Genomic DNA, 25,042 nt, shown 5'->3' on the forward strand with positions numbered 1-25,042 from the left:
ATTAGTGACTTAGCGTATTTAAAGGTTTGCTTGTTCCAAGTGCCAATTTCAATTACATTTGAGGAAACAGTCCAAGATCGAGAGCTGGCAGGAGTGAGGGCATTGCTGGAGATAGAAGATATTAAACTCAACAGTTTAACAAAAGAGAGCTCACACCCTGGTAACATCAAGAGAGCAATATATATATATAGATATCATTCTACAGATTTCTAGCACCAGAGAAACCTCAAGGCAAATAACACTGTTTCAAACGTCGACGTTGACCATCAGACTGAATGAAAAATGACTTTGGAAAAACTTTTGAGGGGATTACCTTTGAAGCCTAAAATGAACACAAAAAGAGAATGCTGGAAATGTTTGTCGAGAGAGAAAAGAGCAAAACCAGAGTTAAAAGTTTCAATTCGGAGCAAGGAAAAGTTAGATGCACAACCATCTTCAAGTACAGAAGCACAGAAGTATTAGGAGGGCTGCAAAGCAATAGGGAAAGGCTGTAATTGAGTGGAAGCTGGATAGAGCAAGCAACACACAAGATGACGATTGGAGGGCAAAGCAGATGGCAAGAGGACAAGTAACGAAACAAAACATTAGTTCATAAGAAATAGGAACAGGAATAGGCCATTAGCCCATTGACCCTGCTCTGCCATTTGATACGATTTTTGCCGATCCAACACCTCTCGTGATCATTTTCCTGCCCTTTCTCCATCACCCTTGATTCCCCAACTTATCAAGAATCTATTTCAGTCTTAAATATGCTGATATTTACTCTAAGGCTCCACCCCCACATGCCTCTATGGCAAGGAGTTCCAACGAGACTCAACCCTCACGAAAAGGTTCCTCTTTATCTGTTTTAAATTGGCACCCCTTAATTCTGAGGCTGTCCTCTGTTCCTAGAGTCTCCCGTAAGGTGAAATACCTTCTCAGTACTTACCCTGACAAGCCCAGGATTTAAGATAAAATCTGGAAAAGAATCATCATCATCAACAACAGATTCCTTCCAAAAAGAAGTTGACAGACAAAAAAGATAGCTTACGTTCTGAAATTATTGAACTCAATATTCAGTTCCCAAGGATATAAAGTGCTGAATGTCCCAAGGTGGGATACAGAGGTCAGAGTGCAATTGGAGCAGAGAATAAAAAATAACCAATGTAAATAAAAGCTGGAGTAGACCATTCAGCCCATCAAGTCTACCCTTCCATTCATCAAGGTCATGGCTACCTGCCCTCGGCCTCATCTTCCACGTCAGCTGACAACCACTTGAAATTCAAAAATCTATCCACTTCGTCTTTAAATACTTTTCGTGATCTAGCACCCACACTGTCTACAGTAGAGAATTCCAGATATTCTGGAGAAGATTTTTTTCACATCACTGTTTTAAACGAATGCTCTTTATCTTGTAATTATATTCCTGAGTCCAGCATTCCTTTATTCATAAAATCCCTACAGCACAGACATAAGCCACTCAGCCCATCAAGTCCGCTCTGATCCTCGGAAGGGAATTCCACCTCCCTACCCTGTCCCATAGCTAATTCATCTACCCTACACAACCTTGGAAACAATGGAAATCTGCAGGAGAACAATGCCATTTTAAAAACAAAAGATTATTCTGTATTTTAAAGAACAGGCCCAGTCATGAGCTACTACAAAATTACCGACTGGACTTTTGGTATCGCACTTGCAAATTAACGAAAGGTGTTCTGCCAAACCTTTTCACTGTTTTCACTCAGTCTTTACAGCATAGGAAAAGGTCCTTCAGCCCGTGTCCATATCAGTCATCAAACATCTATCTATTTTAATCCCATTTTCCAGCACTTAGCCCATAGCCTTGAATTTAGATGAGCATGTTAAGAGCCACACCATACATCTTCAAATCTCTTGATAGTTCCTGCCTCTTTTGCCATGTTAGAACCCAGATACAACCACCACTCTCTGAGTAAATAAAAAAACTTCAATTATCTTAAAATCATCTGTGGGACGTGGGCGTCGCTGACTAGGCCAGCAATTATTGCCCGTCCCTAGTTGCCCTTGAGAAGGCGGTGGTGCCTTCTTGAACCGCTGCAGTACACCTGCTGTGGGCTGACCCGCAATGCCATCAGGGAGGGAATTCCAGATAATCCCCAATAAACCTCCTGGGTTCCTTATACCCCTAATTACCAATCTCTTCACTAAAGGAGAAACGTTTCTCCCTATCTTCGCCCCTTATATGTTTGTACACCTCAAATCAGGTTCCAGCCTCTGCTTTCTCTTCTCTAAAGGAAGCAACCCCACGCCATCTAGTCTAACTTCATAACCAGTGATAATGGGAACTGCAGACACTGGAGAATCCAAGATAATAAAATGTGAGGCTGGATGAACACAGCAGGCCAAGCAGCATCTCAGGAGCACAAAAGCTGACGTTTCGGGCCTAGACCCTTCTTCAGAGAGGGGGATGGGGTGAGGGTTCTGGAATAAATAGGGAGAGAGGGGGAGGCGGACCAAAGATGGAGAGAAGATAGGTGGAGAGTATAGGTGGGGAGGTAGGGAGGGGATAGGTCAGTCCAGGGAAGGCGGACAGGTCAAGGAGGTGGGATGAGGTTAGTAGGTAGGAAATGGAGGTGCGGCTTGGGGTGGGAGGAAGGGATGGGTGAGAGGAAGAACAGGTTAGGGAGGCAGTGACAGGTTGGACTGGTTTTAGGATGCAGTGGGTGGAGGGCAAGAGCTGGGCTGGTTGTGTGGTGCAGTGGGGGGAGGGGACAAACTGGGCTGGGTTTGGGATGCAGTGGGGGAAGGGAAGATTTTGAAGCTGGTGAAGTCCACATTGATACCGTTGGGCTGCAGGGTTCCCAAGCGGAATATGAGTTGCTGTTCCTGCAACCTTCGGGTGGCATCATTGTGGCACTGCAGGAGGCCCATGATGGACATGTCATCTGAAGAATGGGAGGGGGAGTGGAAATGGTTCGCGACTGGGAGGTGCAGTTGTTTGTTGCGAACTGAGCGGAGGTGTTCTGCAAAGCGGTCCCCAAGCCTCCGCTTGGTTTCCCCAATGTAGAGGAAGCCACACCGGGTACAATGGATACAGTATATCACATTGGCAGATGTGCAGGTGAGCCTCTGCTTAATACGGAAAGTCATCTTGGGGCCTGGGATAGGAGTGAGGGAGGAGGTGTAGGGGCAAGTGTAGCATTTCCTGCGGTTGCAGGGGAAGGTGCCGGAGGTCGTGGGGTTGGAGGGCAGTGTGAAGCGAACAAGGGAGTCACGGAGAGAGTGGTCTCTCCGGAAAGCAGACAAGGGTGGGGATGGAGAAATGTCTTGGGTGGTGGGGTCGGATTGTAGATGGCGGAAGTGTCGGAGGATGATGCGTTGTATCCGGAGGTTCGTGGGGTGTTGTGTGAGAACGAGGGGGATCCTCTTTGGGCGGTTGAGGCGGGGGCGGGGTGTGAGGGATGTGTCGCGGGAAATGTGGGAGACACGGTCAAGGGCGTTCTCGACCACTGTGGGGGGAAAGTTGCGGTCCTTGAAGAACTTGGACATCTGGGATGTGCGGGAGTGGAATGCCTCATCCTGGGAGCAGATGCGGCGGAGGTGGAGGAATTGGGAATAGGGGGATGGAATTTTTGCAGGAGGGCGAGTGGGAGGAGGTGTATTCTAGGTAGCTGTGGGAGTCGGTGGTCTTGAAATGGACATCAGTTACAAACTAGTTGCCTGAGATGGAGACTGAGAGGTCCAGGAAGGTGAGGGATGTGCTGGAGATGGCCCAGGTGAACTGAAGGTTGGGGTGGAAGGTGTTGGTGAAGTTGATGAACTGTTCGAGCTCCTGTGGGGAGCAAGAGGCGGCGCCGATACAGTCATCAATGTAATGGAGGAAGAGGTGGGGTTAGGGGCCTGTGTAGGTGCGGAAGAGGGATTGTTCCACGTAACCTACGAAGAGGCAGGCATAGCTGGGGACCATGCGGGTGCTCATGGTCACCCCCTTTGTCTGTAGGAAGTGGGAGGAATCGAAAGAGAAGTTGTTGAGGGTGAGGTCAAGTTCGACTAGGCGGATGAGGGTGTCGGTGGAGGGGGGCTGGTCAGGCCTGTGGGACAGGAAGAAGCAGAGGGCCTCGAGGCCACCTGCATGCGGAATACAGGTGTATAGGGACTGGACGTCCATGGTGAAAATGAGGTGTTGGGGGCCAGGGACTTGGAAGTCCTGGGGGAGGTGGAGGGCGTGGGTGGTGTCACGGACGTAGGTAGGGAGTTCCTGGACCAAAGGGGAGAAAACGGAGTCCAGATAGGTGGAGATGAATTCAGTGGGGCAGGAACAGGCTGAGGCAATGGGTCGACCAGGGCAGGCAGGTTTGTGGATTTTGGGAAGGAGATAGAAACGGGCCATGCGGGGTTGGGGAACAATGAGGTTGGAGGCTGTAGGTGGGAGGTCCCCTGAGGTGATGAGGTCATGAATGGTGTTGGGGATGATGGTTTGGTGCTCAGGGGTGGGGTCATGATCGAGGGGGCGGTAGGAGGTGGTGTCGGAGAGTTGGCATTTGGCCTTGGCGATGTAGAGGTCAGTGCGCCATACTACCACTTCGCCACCCTTGTCTGCGGGTTTGATGGTGAGGTTGGGGTTGGAGCGGAGGGCTGCCCGTTCTGCGGGGGAAGAGGTTGGAGTGGGTGAGAGGGGTGGAGAGGTTGAGGCGGTTAATGTCTCGACGGCAGTTGGAGATGAAGAGGTCGAGGGAAGGTAGGAGGCCTGGGGGTGGTGTCCAGGAGGAGGACTTGTGTTGGAAGCGGGCGAAGGGGTCAGTGGAGGGAGGGTTAGGTTCCCGGTTGAAGAAGTAAATGTGGAGGCAAAGACAGCGGAAAAACTGTTCTATGTCCAACTGTGACTGGTATTCATTGATGTGTGGTTGTAGGGGGACAAAGGTGAGCCCCTTACTGAGGACTGACCGTTCGTCCTCAGTCAGTGAGAGGTCTGGGGGGGATGGTGAAGATGCGACAGGGTTCAGTGTGGCTGTCGTCTCTGGGGATGCTGGCTGTGGAGGTTGTGGGCGGAGCAATGAGGTCGTCGGCCGTGGACGGGGTTCCGTCGACAATGGCCATGGGTGGGGTTCCGTCGGCAGTTGGAGGAGCAGCGTGGGCGGCAGCAGCTGTGGTGAGGGTGGTGTGTGAGGTGTTGTAACTGGAAGTGGAGGCGGTGACTGCAGCAGCGGTCCCGGAAGTGGTGTGGCCGGCGGCGGCAGGTGTGACGTCATCGGTGGGGTCTCCGGCCGTGTCCTCATGGCCAATGGCGGCGGGTGCATGGTGGGGCAGGGGCAGGGACAGGCTCGGGATTTGGGAGGTGCAGGAATCCTCCTCTGGGTGGCAGGGGCCAGTAAGTTTGTTGTACTTACGATTTTTGGTGTCTAGTAAAGCTGAGTAGAACTGGGTGTTCAGTCTGTGGATCCTGCAGAGGATAAAAAATAGCAGAGGTCCTTTGCAAGTCTGGGAGAGGGAGGTTCTGAGCTGGGGCAGGCTGGATTGCAGTGCTGGAGGTGCCGGCGCATGGCTGCGAGTGTCTGTTTCAGGACTCGCTGGGAGAAACACTTCTGAACGGTTTGGATATTTTGGGTGTAGAGGTGGTCACGGTTGGGGCCAAATTGGGAAGGCCTGAACGTAGACTGTAGTCCAATGGGGATGATCCGGTTCCGTAGGCAGGTGCTGAGGAAGGTGATGTGGCTGTGGTACCTGGTTTGCTTCAGGACATGGTCGAGCAGTTTCAAGGCTGAAGAGATTACAAGAGAGTTGCAGTGGGAGAGAGTGATTCCCTGAGGTTGGTCCGGAGGGAGGAGGGTAACTTCTTCAGGTTAGGCATCCCTGGAAGAGGCTTCGCAGTGAGGTTAAAATTGTAAACTTCATAACCAACCTGTTCCAGCCCAGGCAATATCCTGGTGAAACTCCTCTTCACCCTCTCTAGTGCTATCACCTCCTGCTTTCAGGTCATAATAAAAATTGTACACTGTACTCCAGCTGTAGCCTACCTAAATGTAATATACAGCTCCACCATAACCTTCTTGCTGTTATGTTCAATGCCTCGATTAATAAAGATAAGTATTCCAGATGCATTCTTTACCAAATTATTGACCTGTAATATCGCCTTCAAAGATCTACAGACATGCATAACAAGGTCCCTCTGAGCCTTTGTGCTTCCAAGGGTCCTACTAGCCTACTGTACTCCCTTGCCTTGCTAACCCTCAAACTTTACAGGATTAAATTCTGTTTGCCAGCTCGTCCATATCAGCTTGTATCCTCGATATTTACTATAACCACTGATTTTCATGTTATCTGTGATCTTACTAATCAAACCTCTTGCATTCACGTCTAGATCATTCACACAGACAACAAACAGCAAGAAATCCAGTACTGAACCGTGCGGTGTGCTACGTGACATGGGCTTCCACTTAACAAACACACTTTGAACATCAGTCTCTGCTTCCTGCCACTAATCAAATTTTAGATTCAATTTCGCAAAATTGTCCTGGTTCCCATGGTCTCTTAGTTTCTTAACCAGCATCCTTGATCCAAGAGGATACTGTATCTTAACAGTAGATTAAACAGGAATCACTAGAAATCATCACTTCACTGGAAGGAGAGCTCTGAAATCTACTTTGATTGACACATCTGTGCCTGTAAATTGACTAAGTATGATTTTGTTCATTCATTACTGTCATTCCCTCTTTAATGCAATGTTTTTGTTCGAACTCACATTGAAATTCAAGTCAGACAATCAATTCAAATAGAGCTCCTTGTTACCATGAACAGGATAACGAGGAATATCACTGATGGTTGAAAAATAAAGTGAGAAATTAAGCATGAATAGACGAGCGCACTTTTTCTTAGAGACACGGCCACCAAAAATTGTCACCAGTCAAATGCCTTCAAATACAACTCATCCCCTCATATCACATCCTCACTTGTCTCTTCTTTCCTACAAACAATGCACCCTGTTCACAGCGGTGCCCTTTTCTAAAATAAAAAAAAATGAAAGAATTGCAGATGCTGCACGTCAAAAACAAAAAAACAGAAGTTGCTGGAAAAGCTCAGCAGGTCTGGCAGCATCTGTGAAGAGAAGTCAAAATTTCAGGTCCAGTGACGCTACTTCAGAAGCGATCGTAGTTGGGACAGAATCCTAAAAGTTAACTCTGATTTCTGTCCACAAATGGTGCCAGGACTGCTGAGCTTTCCCAGCCATTTCTGTTTTTGGTCACTTTTCTATAATACCTGACATTCATTTCCAATTCACCCAACATTTTCCAAACAATCCATTCAGACTCCACACTTCCCAAACCAGCAACCCTCTCCCCACAACCCAGGTTTCACAACCCCGTACCCGCTACCTCACAACCCAAGGGTATGCCCACCGCCATTCCCCTCACAGGGTGCGCTCGCATCACCCCCATCTCCCTCACAGGACGCATAAGCATCCCCACAATCGTCCCATCCCCATCACAGGGTGCCCACGCATTCTCCCATCCCCCCCTCTCCTCCATCCCCCCCGCCTCATGGGGTGCCCACGCATTCTGCCCCCCACTCCTCGAACCCCCGCCCCCTCACGGGGTGCCCACGCATTCTCCGCTCCCCCCCCTCCATCCCCCGCCCCCTCACGGGGTGCCCACGCATTCTCCCATCCCCCCCTCTCCTCCATCCCACCCGCTTCATGGGGTGCCCACGCATTCTCCCATCCCCCCCTCTCCTCCATCCGCCCCCCGCCTCACGGGGTGCCCACGCATTCTCCGCTCCCTCCCTCTCCTCCATCCCCCCCACCTCATGGGGTGCCCACGCATTCTGCCCCCCACTCCTCGAACCCCCGCCCCCTCACGGGGTGCCCACGCATTCTCCCATCCCCCCTCTCCTCCATCCCCCCCGCTTCATGGGGTGCCCACGCATTCTCCCATCCCCCCTCTCCTCCATCCCCCCCGCCTCATGGGGTGCCCACGCATTCTCCCATCCCCCCCTCTCCTCCATCCCCCCCCCGCCTCATGGGGTGCCCACGCATTCTCCCATCCCCCCCTCTCCTCCATCCCCCCCCCGCCTCATGGGGTGCCCACGCATTCTCCCATCCCCCCCTCTCCTCCATCCCCCCCCCCGCCTCATGGGGTGCCCACGCATTCTCCCATCCCCCCCTCTCCTCCATCCCCCCCCCCGCCTCATGGGGTGCCCACGCATTCTCCCATCCCCCCCTCTCCTCCATCCCCCCCCGCCTCATGGGGTGCCCACGCATTCTCCCATCCCCCCCTCTCCTCCATCACCCCACCTCACGGGGTGCCCACGCATTCTCCTCTGCCCCCCACTCCTCGAACCCCCGCCCCCTCACGGGGTGCCCACGCATTCTCTGCCCCCCACTCCTCGAACCCCCGCCCCCTCACGGGGTGCCCACGCATTCTCCCATCCCCCCTCTCCTCCATCCCCCGCCCCCTCACGGGGTGCCCACGCATTCTCCCATCCCCCCTCTCCTCCATCCCCCCCGCTTCATGGGGTGCCCACGCATTCTCCCATCCCCCCTCTCCTCCATCCCCCCCGCTTCATGGGGTGCCCACGCATTCTCCCATCCCCCCCTCTCCTCCATCCCCCCCCCGCCTCATGGGGTGCCCACGCATTCTCCCATCCCCCCCTCTCCTCCATCCCCCCCCGCCTCATGGGGTGCCCACGCATTCTCCCATCCCCCCCTCGCCTCATGGGGTGCCCACGCATTCTCCCATCCCCCCCTCGCCTCATGGGGTGCCCACGCATTCTCCCATCCCCCCCTCTCCTCCATCCCCCCCCCCGCCTCATGGGGTGCCCACGCATTCTCCCATCCCCCCCTCTCCTCCATCCCCCCCCCGCCTCATGGGGTGCCCACGCATTCTCCCATCCCCCCCTCTCCTCCATCCCCCCCCCGCCTCATGGGGTGCCCACGCATTCTCCCATCCCCCCCTCTCCTCCATCCCCCCCCGCCTCATGGGGTGCCCACGCCTTCTCCCATCCCCCCCTCTCCTCCATCACCCCACCTCATGGGGTGCCCACGCATTCTCCCATCCCCCCCTCTCCTCCATCCCCCCCCGCCTCATGGGGTGCCCACGCCTTCTCCCATCCCCCCCTCTCCTCCATCACCCCACCTCACGGGGTGCCCACGCATTCTCCTCTGCCCCCCACTCCTCGAACCCCCGCCCACGCATTCTCTGCCCCCCACTCCTCGAACCCCCGCCCCCTCACGGGGTGCCCACGCATTCTCTGCCCCCCACTCCTCGAACCCCCACCCCCTCACAGGGTGCCCACACATTCTCCGCTCCCCCACTCCTCGAACCCCCGCCCCCTCACGGGGTGCCCACGCATTCTCCGCTCCCTCCCCCCCCTCCATCCCCCCCCACCTCATGGGGTGCCCACGCATTCTCCGCTCCCTCCCTCTCCTCCATCCCCCCCGCCTCATGGGGTGCCCACGCATTCTCCCATCCCCCCCTCTCCTCCATCCCCCCCGTCTCATGGGGTGCCCACGCATTCTGCCCCCCACTCCTCGAACCCCCGCCCCCTCACGGGGTGCCCACGCATTCTCCTCTGCCCCCCACTCCTCGAACCCCCGCCCCCTCACGGGGTGCCCACGCATTCTCCGCTCCCCCCCCCCTCCATCCCCCGCCCCCTCACGGGGTGCCCACGCATTCTCCGCTCCCCCCCCCCCTCCATCCCCCACCCCCTCAGGGGGTGCCCACACATTCCCCTCAAAGGGCGCACACACACCCACCCCAATCCCCATCAGAGGGGGCCCACGCATTCCCCCAACAAACAGCCCCATAAAGTGCACACGCACCCTCCCACCCCCCACCCTACGGTGCCCACCCCACCACACAACCCCCAATGTGATCCCATCCCCCTCCAAGCTAATCCTAATTTACACCCCGAGGTACCCCTGTTCCTCTCCCTCTCCCTCTCACCTCCCAGGTTGTCGGACCTGCCCCGGGCGGCAAGAACCGCCCGTACCGCTTCAGCGGCCACTGAGTGTCGGCCAGAGTCGTCGGGGACTGACTGTGAGCCGGCAGCGGGCCCCGCTGAAGAGCAGAGCCACCTCTGAAATCAGACTCGGATTCCAGCAACTCCCCGACGGGCCGAACAGCCGCCATCACTGAGCAGCGGGAATGCAGGGCGACTCGAGGTAAAGCCACCAATCAACAGTCACAGAAGGCGCGCCAACCACAGCGAAGAATTAAAGGAGTTAACCAATTAGACAGGAGCTCGATTTCTATTGGTTGATTCTAGGGCGGGCGTGACAGCATCCAATTAGAAAGGTGCGCTTTAGACCAATCAGTTTAAAGGCGGGAAAATGGACCATCCAATGAACGTGCCTCTTTTTGCTGCCGAAGCGTTCCATTGTGTGATCTTCCTGGACTGTTTGGATTTGTCAATCTTCACCAGAAATCTGAATGTTGCCTGGGATATGTTATAAAAGCACATATCCCACAGTAAATCCATGTCCCTCCTAACCCAACTCTTCTGTTTTTGTTTTGGGCGTCTCTATCGCAGACAAGTACCCATATACTGCCAAGAGATAACATGAAGTGCAGATGCTGGACAATCTGAGATAACAAGGTGTAGAGCTGGATGAACACAGCAGGCCAAGAAACATCAGCAGGACAGCTGACATTTCGGGCCTAGACCCTTCTTCAGAAATGGGGGAGGGGAAAGGGATTCAGAAATAAATGGGGAGAGAGGGGGAGGCAGATAGAAGTTGGACAGAGGAGAAGATAGGTGGGGGGGATGCATGGGCACCCTGTGAGGGTGTTGGGACGATTGGGGGGATGTGTGGGCATCGTGTAAGGGGGATGGGGGTGATGTGAGCACACCCAGTGAGGGGAATCGGGGGGACTATGCCCTTAGGTTGTGGGGTGGAGGGTGCAGAGGTATAAACCCTGGGAAATCAAGCGGAGGCTTGGGGACTGCTTTGCAGAACACCTACACTCGGTTTGCACTAAACAACCGCACCCCCTAGTCACGAACCATTTCAACTCCCCCTCCCATTCCTTAGATGACATGTCCATCCTGGGCCTCCTGCAGTGCCACAATGATGCCACCCGAAGTTTGCAGGAACAGCACCTCATATGTCGCTTGGGAACTCTGCAGGCCAGTGGTATCAATGTGAACTTCACAAGCTTCAAAATCAGCCCAGCTTGTCCCTGCCCTCCCTAACCTGTTCTTCCTCTCACCTATTCCCTCTTCCCACCTCAAGCCCCACCCACATCTCCTACCTACTAGCCTCATCCCACCCCTTTGATGTGTCCATCCTCCCTGGATTGACCTATCACCTCCCTAACTCCCCACCTACACTCACCTTTACTGGTTCCATCCCCACCTCTTTGACCTGTCCATGTCCTCTCCACCTATCTTCTCCTTTACCCATCTTCTTTCTGCCTCCCCCTCTCTCCCTGCTTATTTCAGAACACCCCTCTTCCTCCCCCATTTCTGAAGAAGGGTCTACGCCCGAAACGTCAGCCTTCTTGCTCCTCTGAAGCTGCTTGGCCTGCTGTGTCCATTCAGCTCTACACCTTGTTATGGAGATATTCTCCCAACATTTTTCACTTCAATCAATAAGGTGGTTAACAATAATAACCTGTTTATCAATTTTTTAATTGGATGAGGGTGTCACTAGCTTAGCAGTATTTGTTGTTCATCCCTAACTGCCCAGAGGGTCTGGAATGTTGTGGGTCTGGAGTCATTCATAGGCCAAACCAGGTAAGGATGGCAGTTTCTTTCCCTAAAGGACATCAGTGAACCAGATGGGTTTTTCCAGCAATAAACAATGGATTCATGGCCATCATTAGATTCTTAATTCCAGAGTTTTATTGAATTCAAATTTCACCATTTGCAGGAATGGGATTCAAATCCAAGTCCCCATAACATAATTCTGGCCTCTGGATTAACAGTCTAGTGATGATACCATTCGTCCATTGCCTCCCCCTGCATGAGTATTGCATGACCTCAACAAACGCAGAATGCCTGCAGTGGAAAAAAAGGCTGATAATTGCTTAGAAGCTTTGAATTGTGAGATGGCAAGTACAGACTAGTCAGGTGAGACATAAACATGCACTATCTTGAAATATAAGGCAAAGCAATAAAGTGAAAAGCAGGAATTCACAGGTTTCAAAGTCTTACACCAGATAGGATTTCCAACAATGTTTTACAATAGGAGGCAAAACAGAGCAGAGCTCATTAAAGGAAGATGAAATATAAATTCAGACCTGAAAGAATACTACAAATGCATTGCTTTCCTGGTAGAAAATCAAAATGCATTAACCTTTCAAATGATTAGTGTTTAAAAGCATGAACTGTTACAATCTTGAGCATCCATTGTTTATTTTGGGAGTGCAATTAAAGTATTACAATGTAGTTACTTCCCTTCTGTTTATCCTTTGTCAAAGTGCTATTTTAAAAGGAATAGGTTTCAATCCACGGTCTTCCTATATGCCAGGCTAATGGCAATACAGCCTTCAACATCTGAAGGTGATGATTTGTGCGGTGGTGGTCAATTCTATTAACTTACAACCACTGTCTCCTAAATTGTGTTAATGCTCTGTAGTGAAACTGGAGTCCCCTCCTGGGAACACTTATGAAAGCCATGAGCTAAGCAAACATCAGATTTGCCAATCACTAATTGCATTCAAAGGTGTAAAAAACACTGCATTTGGCTTTGTTGCAGGAGCTTTTATTTTGGTTCATTCATTGGATTTTGGCTACTCTGGCTGGGCCAGCATCTATTGCACATTCCTAATTGCCCTTCAGAAGCTGCCAGAAAGATAACTTATTTGAACATCAGTCTACATTTGGTCACCCATGCATGTTAGTGTCTATTTCCTCAGCTATCGTCATACCCAAAGTATCTTTTGGCTCTTGTATGCTCGATTGCTTCTCAGTTTCAGTCTAAGCTGTTTGTTGGCAACAATGTGAAATGAAAGAGTTGAGTTTGTATGCCCATCCCTATGAATCCAAATTCCCTCTATTAATTCGGGTTCCTTGTAATTTTAGGATAAAGCTTCAAAGGAACTCAGAGTAAGCTTATCTCCTAGGCATATTTCAGAGATAGCAGGAACTGCAGATGCTGGAGAATCTGAGATAACAAGGATGAACACAGCAGGCCAAGCAGCATCAGAGGAGCAGGAAGGCTGATGTTTTGGCCCTGTACCCTTTGGAGGAAGGAGAGTAACTTCTTCAGGGTAGGCATCCTTAGAAGAGGCTTCACAGTAAGGTTAAAATTGTTTCAAAGATAGCAAGAACTGCAGATGCTGGAGTATCTGAGATAACAAGTTGCAGAGCTAGATGAACACAGCAGGCCAAGCAGCATCAGAGGAGGAGGAAGGCTGACATATCAGGCCTAGACCCTTCAATGTCAGCCTTCCTTCTCCTCTGATGCTGCTTGGCTTGATGTGTTCATCCAGCTCCTCACCTTGTTGTCTCCTAGGCATCCTTTGTGGAGTCACCAGCATGTGAACACACTCTGGCTTTCACAAACCAGACTGACGAAAATGCCATCACTAGCTCACAGTGATAGCAGAGTCACTGCAATATACAGTGCAGCCACTTGCCAGGGCATCTTCAACAGCACTTTCCAAGCCAATGATCTCTATAATATAGAAAGACAAAGGCAGAAGGTGAATGGGAACATCAACCCTCCACGTTACCCTCAAACAAACACACCATCCTGAATTCAAATAAATCCCCATTCCTTCACCATTCCTGGATCAAAATCCTGGAACACCTTCCCAAAAAGCACTGGTGGTGCACCAACGGAGATGGGCTACAGGAGATACCATCTTGTCAAGGGTGATTTAAAATGGCCAATAAGTGTTGGCCTTGGCTGTAACATCCACATTCCATGAATGTTTAAAAATGTTACCTAAGTTACTTACCTTTTCACTTATTCAGATTTTCTTCTGTCCTGGCTTGCTATGCACTATCTCATTGTTTACCTACCCCTTTCACATCTCTGACTCTTTGGATTCCATCTCTACCAACCTGCTCACCTCACCACTTTCCTGGACCCCAGCCCCAACTTCAGCTTCAGCAGAAATACTACTTTTTCCTAACTACTAATTGTTACGCTGAAAATCCACTGGACTCAAAATGTTAACATTGCTTTCTTCCAACATGATGCTGCCAGACCTTCTGAGTTTCTCCAGCAATTTTTGTTTTACCTCTAACATCCATGGTTCCTTGTTTTACTTTAATTTATCTTGTGACTGTTCCACAAACATTAAGTTTTATTTATATTTAGTTTAATCAACATGGTGCATGACAGTGGGAAGAACTTAAGGCTCTCCTCTGTGGTGTAAAAGGAGCAGTATATGGCCATTCAGCCTATCGAGGCTGCTCTGCTCCACCGTTTGATCATGTCTGATGTGTTTCCCACCCCCATTCTCCTGCCTTCTCCCTATAACCCTTGACCCCCTTACCAATCAAGAATATATCTATGTCTGTCTTAAATACTCCCAATAAATTGGCCTCCACAGCCCTTTGCAGCAATGAGTTCCACAGATTAACCACCTCTGGCTGAAAAAATCCCTCATCTCAGTTCGAAAGGGTCATCCCTTCACTCTGAGGCTTGTCCTTGAGTCCTAGACTCTCATACTAGTGGAAACTGCTTTTCCATGTTAACACTATCTCGGTCTGTCAGTATTCCATAAGTTTCAGTCAGATCCCGCCGCATCCTTCGAAATTCCATTGAGTATGGATCCAGAGTCCTCCTTATTTGACAAGTCCTTCATCCCTGGGACCATTCTTGTAAATGTCTCCTAGGCCCTCTCTAGTGCCAGTACCTCCTTCCTTAGAAACAGGGCCCAAAACTGGTCACAATATTCCAAATGTGGTCTGACCAGAGTTTTATAACAGAGACTGAGCCAGAGGCCCAACATTACATTTCTGCTCTTCTATTCTCACTCCCTTTTGAAATGAATGCTAACATTGCATTTGCCTTCCTAACTGCCAACTGAACCTGCATGTTAATCTTAATAGCATCCCAAATGAGAATTCCCAAATTCCTTTGGGCTTCAGGTTTCCAAAGCCTTTGATCATTTTGAAAATCATCTACGCCTCTATTCTTTCTGCCAAAGTGCATGACCTCACATTTTTCCACAATGTATTCTATTTGCCATTTCTTTGCTCACTCTCCTAGCCTGTCCAAGGCCTTCTGCAGCCTCCCTCTTCCTTCAAACTACCTGCCCCTTCACCTATCTTTGTGTTTTGGAAGGTTGGGTGCATTTGATCAGTTATTAGATTGGTGAGTGAGGTTCTTGCTTCCTTTCCTCAACCACTTCAATTAACTATATGGCAGGTGGGTTCATGGGAGAGCCTACTCACATTCCCAGAAATTGAAGCCTTTAATTATTGCCCACATAAAGGTTTCACCCTACCATCACTAGCATTCATCCAACTTTGAGCAGAGGAATTGCCATGCATGGAGCAACAAAGGGAACCCTGCCATGTTTGCTTGTATGCTCTTTTTGGGGAGGTCTTCTCTCTTTGTGAGGCACTCAGTGCCAGATCAAGGGATCCGACATAGAAATGGAAACAGCCTTTGCTGCTGATATACCTCCTTTCTCCAGCGAGACAGCTGCCACCATCACTCAACTGTGTCCAAGTCAGCTCAGTTCTGGGTTATTACTGCAGGAGCTCCTCAGGGTAGTGTCCTACCTTAGCTACTTAGCAGATGCGGCTGTAGTTCAGGTAAGGAATAGGAGAAAGAGGCACCATGTCCGTTGTCAGAGGTTTTAAGTCCCATTTGCACACAATCAAGGTAATAGAATTATATAGTGCAGAAGAGGTCCTTCATCCCATCAAATCTATACTGACAAAAACCCACTACCTCCTACACTGGTCTTATCTCCCACATTAAGGCAATAACCTTGAGTGTCATGATATTTCAAGTGCTCAGCCAAGTATATGTTTTAAAGGTTATGAGGTTTCCTGTGAGTGGTCTGGGGTTTGTGAGCTAAGTATGATGTTAGTTAAATAGTCACTTAGGAGTTAGATTTAATAGCCTGACTTCTCCTAAACAACTATTTCCTTAATTTCATCCGAACACTCCAAAATGTCCAATTTGAAAGGTAACTTTCAGAGGCTTTCGGGCTGTTGCAATCTTGAATTTCCTGAACAATTTCTTCAGTCTGTTTTGATGGAGATTCCACATTGAGTCACAGAATTGTACAGCATGGAAACAGAACCTTCAGTCCAACTTGTCCATGCTGACCAGATATTCTACTTTAATGTAGTTCCATTTACCAGCATTTTATCCATTTCACTCTAAGCCCTTCATATGGCCATCCAAATGTCTTTTAAATGTAATTGTACCAGCCTGCACCACCTCCTCTGGCAGGTGTATTTCATACATGCACTGCCCTCTGCATGAAAAGGTTGCCCCTGAGGTTCCTTTTAAATCTTTCTCCTCTCACCTAAACCTGCGCCCCTCATTTTGGACTCCCTTATTCTGGGGAGACTATTTACCCGATCTAAGTCCCTCATGATTTCACAAATATCTATAATGTTATCCCTCTGCCCCAGCCTATTCAGCCTCTCTTTATAGCTTACACCCTCCAACCCTGGAAACAACCTTGTAAATCTATTGTGTAAATCTATTCTGAACCATTTCAAGTTTCACAACATTTTTCCTGCAACAGGGAGACCAGAACTGAGCACAGTGTTCCAAAACAATAACAGCTATTCAGCTATTGCAAAATCTGGGCTAGACATTAAAAGAATGAGCAGGCCTTGTAAGTCCTGCAAAACCTTTCCTAATATACCATGTGCAACATTTTCTACATTTGCATGGCACCCATTCCCAAGTTGCAAGAATTAATACACTATCATACTGTTCAAAGACAAATATTAATTTGTGAAATAATTCGCCTGTAATTCAAAAACTGATATCGCCCAAAATTACAATTTGTTCCTGTTATTTGGTATTCACCCAACATCAAAAGCATAATTTTCCCAGGAGTTTAATTATATAAAGTGATCGGGCCTGATAACTGTCCTGGTCATATTGACTTTTGCAGCATCAACCTACTCATCACAATCAGTACTTTCCTAATACTCTTGGGGATTACAAAAAAGTATTCTCATTGCTCCTGGTAATTATTATGATGGTCTCATTTTTGATGGTCTCAGGATTACCTGCAATGACAGTCGGATTTACTGGAATGCTTTTGTTTTTCAGACAAAGTGGTGCCTTTTAGCCATCTTCTGCTTTTGAAAAGCTGATTCCTCAAAAGTGACTCATCAAGATTTTTGTATTTCCTTCAAATTTCTGACTACTGTGATTTAAAATCATTTGTATCACTGGAGGAAAAACCCACTTTTTTGTAGAAGCTTTCCATCTAGCACTCATCAGGACAATTCTCAAGAAGTACTAATGTGAAGAGAGAACAACATTGAAACAGCATGGGAAGAGAGTGCTGATTGGTCCATTCTCCATGGCAACACCTCTACCAATCAGGATCCACTTGCTAACAGTGCAAGTCCAAAAAGCTTCCACAAAAAGTATATTTTCCTAACAGTACTCAAGTTCTCTACCGCAAATTTACCATTTAATAACACACAACAACTATTTAATGATAGCTATGCATTGACGATCTATATCATTAATAATACTCTGAAAAGATCATTAACTTACTGTATTCGTCATTCCCAAACAGATTCTGCATAACTGAGTCTCAATTTGAATATCACCTCATCGTTCTATGCATTACTGTGACATTTTAACCTAGAAATTACTATCAGTCATGTTTGTGGATCATATGACATTCCTTTGTCTTCTGTTTTAGTGGATGCAGCAATCCATTTCAGATAAACAATTAAAATAATGAACAAAAGAAAGTCAGTTGAACAAAATAGATACTGGAGAAGAGCTGTCAACATATAATCATAGAACAGAGCAGAAGCAGGCCATTGGGCCCAACCAACGGCATCAATTTTTGTTTGTTTGCATGAACGGTTCTTACATTTTCTTTTCTTTAAATCAATAATAAATACAACTTGTGCACCACCAGGGACACAGGGACAGCAGTGTTTTTCTTGCATTAATCTTACAATTAGTTTGCTGTCCTTCAACCCCTTGTCGGGGATGGAGGAAGATTGCAGTCATTTTAATCCTTGCTGTCACTACTTTGTGGATTGGTACCTCATTTTTCTGCTCCTTTGACACTTTGATAAATAGCTGGCACAAGGCTCAGGCAGGTAAGAACCTTTGTGAAATGGCAGGCAGTGTGACTGGTTGGTGTCTTGTGAGGGTTGTTTTGTGAAGGTTTCCCTAATCACATCTGACCATCTTTAATCAAGTTTGAACCTGCAGATTTCAGGCTTCCTATTTTTAAATGTGCAGGTGGTATTTTCAATTAAGCATTTAAACTATCCAAAGAGAAAAACTAACTTGATGTAAAATTCCACAAGGAACATCATATTTAAGTAAGCAATTAATGTGCACCATTATTTTGTTTTTGAATGACTATTTGATCTTTGGTACATTGCAATTTTATTTACACATCTATTGCAAAAAAGAGTGTTCATCAGCTCTATTTTTAGATATAACTCTCCTATTGTCACACTAACACATCTCAGTGTATTGGCAAAACACCTGAGAAAGTGTATAATTTACAAAATTGTTCTTTGATTAGTTTGAATGCATGAAGTGGAAATCCCTTCTTGGTATGGTAAAGTACCAAAGTCACTTTCCATTCAGCTAAGGGAACAAAAAGTCAATGAAAGTTGAAGCACAAAGCTATTTATTTTGGAGAACTATATTTTGGGAATTAGAATGAATGCTGAAAAAGCTGGAAGGTTCGCAGTTATCAAAGCTCTTGACAGTTGTAAGAAACATCTCAGAAAGGTTTACCAAATAATGGAACCATTCAGGGTAGCAGAGGTCCTTTGGCCCAACAGGTCTGAATTGCCAAAGCTCGACCAATTCTACACTAGTGACGCTTAACAGCACATGGTCCATAGCCTTGAAAGTGATATTTCAAGTGCTCATCCAAGTACTTTTCAAAGGTTGTGAGTTAGCCCACTTCAACTGACCTCCCAGGCAGTGATTCCAAGCCCCTGCTTGTGGGGCGGTACGATGGCTCAATGGCCAGCACTGCTGCCTCACAATGCCATAGACCCAGGTTTGATTCCAACCTCAGGTGACTGCCTGTGTAGAGTTTGCACATTTTCCCCGTGTGTGCATGGATTTCCTCTGTGTGCTCCAGTTTCCTCCCATAGTCGAAAAATGTGCAATTTAGGTGGTTTAGCCACAGGTTATGCAGAGTTCCAGAGATAGGGTAGGTCTGGGTGGGATGCCTTTTGGAGGGTTGGTGTGGATTCGATGGGCTGAATAGCCTGCTTCCATACTGTAGGGATTCTATAATCCTGAAACAAATCATGAATGACTGTCAAAAATTAGTGAACCAGATGGGGTTTTTATGACAATCACTAATGGCCATCATTAGTGAGTTTCGCTTTCAATTCCAACAGATTCAAACTCATGTCATTGGATCATTAGCCTGATCCTCTGGATTATTAACCCAGTGACATCACCACTACACCAACAGCTTCCGCAAAATCTTCAAACGCTGAGATACGTTTTAAATCTGTAATATATTAACAAGATAAATGTTTCAGAATATGTCAGCTAAAGGAAGTTACAATATTTATGAAACTCACCAAACTAGGAAGACATAAGACAATGAAAGAAGAAAGATGAGCACAATATGACAACAAGATTTCACAGCATTAGAGAGGAAGGGAGGTCTGCTGACTTTCATGGCTCAAGAAGAAGTTGTGTTATTTTAAGTCAATAATAAGAGTCACTCTTAGCATTTGTATGTGGAATTTCAGCTTTGGGTCCAATCAACTTTCCTGCTCAGATGGGGCCAAAATAGGGTTCTGGTTTGGGAGGTGTTTGCTTATGCTTTTGAACTTCTTTGCTTATTGCTAAACTGTGAAGTAAAATCTGTCCTTGAGCAAGCTGTGTTATGAAACATATATGCAAACACGGGAGCAGGAGTAGACCATTCAGTCCCTTGAACCTGTTCTGTCATTCAATGTGATTATGGCTGATCTGTGGCCTAACTCCAGGTACCTGCCTTTGACTATTTCCACTAATATTTTGCTTAACAAAAAACATCTATCTGTAGTGATTGAAATAAGGTCCAGGTGGATGTCATTAACTGTGAAATCCTTGATTGGGGTTTGTTAATCTGGGCCTATCAGGGAGCCTGGCTGACAAATATAAACAGGAGATCGAGAAGTTCTCCTCAGTCTAGGACTGGCTTTGAGCTGGCCAGTCAGAGCTTGTATACTGTGCACATGTGAATGAAGGGTGACTTGTTGATGGGATATTGGCCACTGTGCAGTTATTTCACTATCTCAGATTTAAAATGAACAACTGATCTTGCATCCATTACCATTATGGAAGAGTGCTCCAATCATCTACCACCCTTTGTGTGCATCTTTTTAATTGTTTTAAATATATATCTTGATATAAATTTAGTTGCAGAAATATGATGCAGTTTGACTAATACAGCTGAAAATAGATTTATCACTAGTTTGTGACAAAAATATGCAATTTTACTCAGTGTCAGTCCATGACATCAGAGTAAGCTGATTTAAATGGCTAGCAATAATATTTTAAAACCTATTATAAACCTGTTGAAGTGCAGCAGCTTTCTTAATTTAAGATAAAAGTTTAAATATGTTTTTAAAACAAGCTACCTATGGTGTGTGCACCCAAAATAAACATAACTTTTAAAGCTCCAATGAAAACCTGCAAATGAGCATAATTAGCAGAATTTCTCAAATTATGAGTATTCCATCCTGGGAATGTGTGCAGATTTGTGGATGTGGCTGGCTTGTAACGCTATGGTTTAGAAAATAGCAGGAAACATTTGTGATTCACAGTCAGCATAATTTGGGCTTAAACTCACATAATCTTTTGTTCCCACGACCATGCTAAGGGGGCCGGTTAGATCATTTGGCTAATTGATTAGTACGAGGTTCAGAAAAATTCCAACAGCACGGATACAATTTCTCTTCTGACTGAGGTAGAATTAGAACCTGCCTCAGCAAAGATTCACCAGGATGTCAGAGATAACGGAAACTGCAGATGCTGGAGAATCCGAGACAACAAAGTGTGGAGCTGGATGAACACAGCATGCCAAGCAGCATCTTAGGAGCACAAAAACTGACGTTTTGGGCCTAGACCCTTCATCAGAAAAGGGGGATGGGGAGAGGATTCTGAAATAAATAGGGAGAGAGGGGGAGGCGGACCGAAGATGGATAGAGGAGAAGATAGGTGGAGAAGAGAGTATGGGTGGGGAGGTAGGGAGGGGATAGGTCAGTCCAGGGAGGACGGGCAGGTCAAGGGGACGGGATGAGGTTAGTAGGTAGGAAATGGAGGCGCAGCTTGAGGTGGGAGGAGGGGATAGGTGAGAGGAAGAACAGGTTAGGCAGGAAGGGATGGGTTTGGCTGGTTTTGGAATGTAGTGGGGGAGGGGAGATTTTGAAGCTGGTGAAATCCACATTGATACCATTATGCTGCAGGGTTCCCAAGAGGAATGGGATGTCGCTAGGAACAGAGGTTTGAATAATCACAAAAATGGATGGAAAGGCTGGGACATTTTTGACTGAAGCATAAAAGGTTGAGAGGTGACCTTATTGCAGTTTATAAAATATTGAGGGATATAGATAGCATTAATGGTAGTCGCCTTTTCCCTAGAATGGGGGATTTCAAGACTGGGGGCATATTTTTTAAGGTGAGAAGAGAGACATTCAACAAAAGACCTGAGGGACAAATCTTTTGCACAAAGGGTGGTTCACATGTGGAATGGACGTCCTGAGGAAGTGGTGGATGTCGGCATAGTTACGACATTTAAAAGACATTTAGATAAGTACGTGAATAAGAAAGGCTTGGAGGGATATGGGCCAGGAGCAGGCAGATGGTACTAGTTTAGTTTGGGGTTGTAAAAACTAAAAGAACTGCGGACGCTGTAAATCAGGAACAAAAACAAAGTTGCTGGAAAAGCTCAGCATGTCTGGCAGCATCTGTGGAGGAGAAAACAGAGTTAACATTTTGGATCCGGTGTAGTTTGGGATTATGTTTGGCATGGACTGGGTGGACCGAAGTGCCTGCTTCCGTGCTGTATGACTCTATGACTATGACTCCATGACTTGCTCTTGCTAGATGTGGAGTAGTGCTGCTCAAGCAATATGACCAACTTTCTCTGTCTAACAGGGAGAGGTGCTTACTGTTGCATGTGGGCTTTGCAAATTAGTCAGAGGGGCTGATGTAGATGTGATGGGCCAAGTGTTTTTCTTCAGCACTCTAAGAATTCTGTGATTCTGAGAATCAAGTACTCTGCTAAAACAACAGTGCAGTTGAGTGAATGTCTACCAGACCAGATGGAAAATAAATGCTGGTTGTAATGAATGCATGTGAAGTTTTAATATCCAAGATTTACTGTTGCTGCAAAAGCCAAAAAAATCGATCATTTACGTTGTTAAGCAGCAGATTATTTCATACCAAGGATAAGCCAATGAAGTAGAATTAGAAATATGTATCTCTATCTGTACCTATCAGTGACAAATATCATTTAAGTTGCTCTTCACTTTGTTAGATTGTGGGGCATTATTTAATGGATGGGTTGGGGACAATATAACACTACTCTACAACACTGCAGCTTAATTCTTGTGTGTCAAGGATATCAGTAATGGGACTGGATGCAGTTGCATAATTCTGAAACTAAACAATGAATTACCTCATGCAAGATTCCCATGCAACCAGTCCTCAGAAAGATCCTTTACATCAAGTTCTTTAACTCAGCATGGATGGGATTTTACAAAGATCAAGGATCCATTCAGAAGAGATCTTTCACTTCTTGATTTTTGATTTTGAAATGCCTTTTTTATTGTCACATATACCGACATACAGTGAAAAGTATTGTTTTGTGTGCCAACCAGTCAAAATCACCTCAAGGTAGTAGAACAGAATGTAGAATATAGTGTTACAGTCTACAGAAAACATGCGGAGAAAGATCAACTCCAATATATGAGAGGTCTGTTTGTATGTCTGTTAAAAACAGAGAAGAAGCTGCAGTAAATCTGCTGAGAAGTGTTTACAAACTTTTGCATTTTCGGCCCAATGGAAGAGGGTTGAAGAGAGTGTAACTGGGGTGGGAGGAGTCTTTGATTATTTTGACTGCTTTCCTGAGGTAGTGGGAAGTGTAGACTGAGTCAGTGGAAGGAACTACCAGTCAATCGGAATTGGTCAGTTTTTTGCTGCTCAATAGCACCATTGAGAAGGCTGTGGTTGCTGCTAATATTACACCCATCTGAGAGTTGATGGTCACCATGGAACTGTTCATTGATACAATACAGGCATCGCTGGCTGTGCCAGTATTTATTATTTATTTCCAGTTGCCCTTGAGAAAATTGTGATGAGCTGTTTTCTTGAACTGCTGCAGCCCAAGGCTCTGAGGGTTAGGGTTAGGGTTAGGGTTAGGATTTTGACACAGCATCAGAACGCTAAAATACCGCAGACTTTGTTTTAAACAGCACATTATGAACCGACAATTTTGCTAAACAGGCAAAATTATATGTCTCAAATGCCATGAAGTTTATTGTATTAATCTGTCCAATTATTAAAGTTGCTTTAATTTATTCACCTCAAAGTAAATACATCTATGGTCAATCGAATGGCCACATGAAATATCAACAGATAATTCATTTTCGAGTCAATTTCTTCTCAAGTACCATGACCTACTGTGATGTCCGAGTAGTCAGCTGAGGGTGCAAACAAGAAGGCTCTCTGCCAGTAAGTTTTATTTAAGGCAGGTGCATGACTATTCAAGTGATTTGTGTAGTAAATAAAGTATAACAAGTGATTTGTATACTCCCAGCATTACATTTCTATGACTTAGCGTATGTTCTTTACACTGATTATGCGGACGTCTTGATTAACCAGATTATTTGATCAATCAGCACGTTCCTGGTTCACATAGGTGACGAATAATTAGAGGTTTATTGTAATTTCAAGTCAGGATGCTGGCGATTTGGAGGAGGATTTGCGGATAGTGGTGCTTCAGCTGTTGTGCTTCTTCTAAGAGGGTAGAAGATGTCTGTTTGGAAGGTGGCGTGTGTGAGTACCTGCCATGCATTTTTTAGATGGCATGCATTGTGGATTGTACATTGGTGGTAAAGAGAGTTATTATCGATGGTATTAGGTGGTAAAGTGATTGCAAACAGTTGGCCTTCATAGTCCTGTCCTGTGTCAGATGCCTTCAGTGTTCTTGGAGCTACATTGTCCAGACATGTGCAGAATAGTCCATCACTTCCTAATTGTATATGGTGAACAGGCGATGAGCTACTCACTGCAGAATTTCTGAATGACATTTATGCCACAGAATTTATATGATTGGTCGTGTTCTGTCTCTAGTCAAAGGTAAGTCCCCAGGATGTTTATCATGGGAGTAAAGTTAATGCCATTGAAAATTAAGGGGTAATAATTACATTCTCTCTTGGAGAATTCTCTCTCTGTTGAAGATAATCACTGCTGGCACTTGTGTGTTATGCATGCTACTCACCATTATCAGCTCAAAGCTGGATGTTGTCCAGATCTTCTTTCATGTGGACATAGACTGCTCAGTATCTGAGGAGCCATGAATGGTGCTGAACAACATGCAACCATCAGTAAACCAAGATAATAAAATGTGAGGCTGGATGAACACAGCAGGCCAAGCAGCATCTCAGGAGCACAAAAGCCGACGTTTCGGGCCTAGACCCTTCATCAGAGAGGGGGATGGGGAGAGGGAGCTGGAACAAATAGGGAGAGAGGGGGAGGCGGACCGAAGATGGAGAGTAAAGAAGATAGGTGGAGAGAGTATAGGTGGGGAGGTAGGGAGGGGATAGGTCAGTCCAGGGAAGACGGACAGGTCAAGGAGGTGGGATGAAGTTAGTAGGTAGCTGGGGGTGCGCTTGGTGTGGGAGGAAGGGTGAGAGGAAGAACCGGTTAGGGAGGCAGAGGCAGGTTGGACTGGTTTTGGGATGCAGTGGGTGGGGGGGAAGA

The 25,042-nt window shown here is 47.1% G+C and overlaps 1 protein-coding gene across 3 annotated transcripts in view; it reads right to left on the minus strand.

The window, feature by feature from the left end:
- Positions 1 to 10,113, minus strand: part of rec114 (REC114 meiotic recombination protein) — a 44,361-nt gene extending 34,248 nt beyond the window's left edge. For all 3 annotated transcript variants that reach the window (XM_048520767.2, XM_048520766.2, XM_048520765.2), the window contains exon 1: positions 9,897 to 10,113. In XM_048520767.2, the coding sequence (XP_048376724.2) occupies positions 9,897 to 10,082 (186 nt within the window). In that variant the 5' untranslated portion in view covers positions 10,083 to 10,113. The remainder of the gene's footprint in view (positions 1 to 9,896) is intronic.
- Positions 10,114 to 25,042: the final 14,929 nt, after the last annotated feature.

This window comes from Stegostoma tigrinum, chromosome 36, assembly GCF_030684315.1.
Source record: "Stegostoma tigrinum isolate sSteTig4 chromosome 36, sSteTig4.hap1, whole genome shotgun sequence".
Classification (NCBI taxonomy): domain Eukaryota; kingdom Metazoa; phylum Chordata; class Chondrichthyes; order Orectolobiformes; family Stegostomatidae; genus Stegostoma; species Stegostoma tigrinum.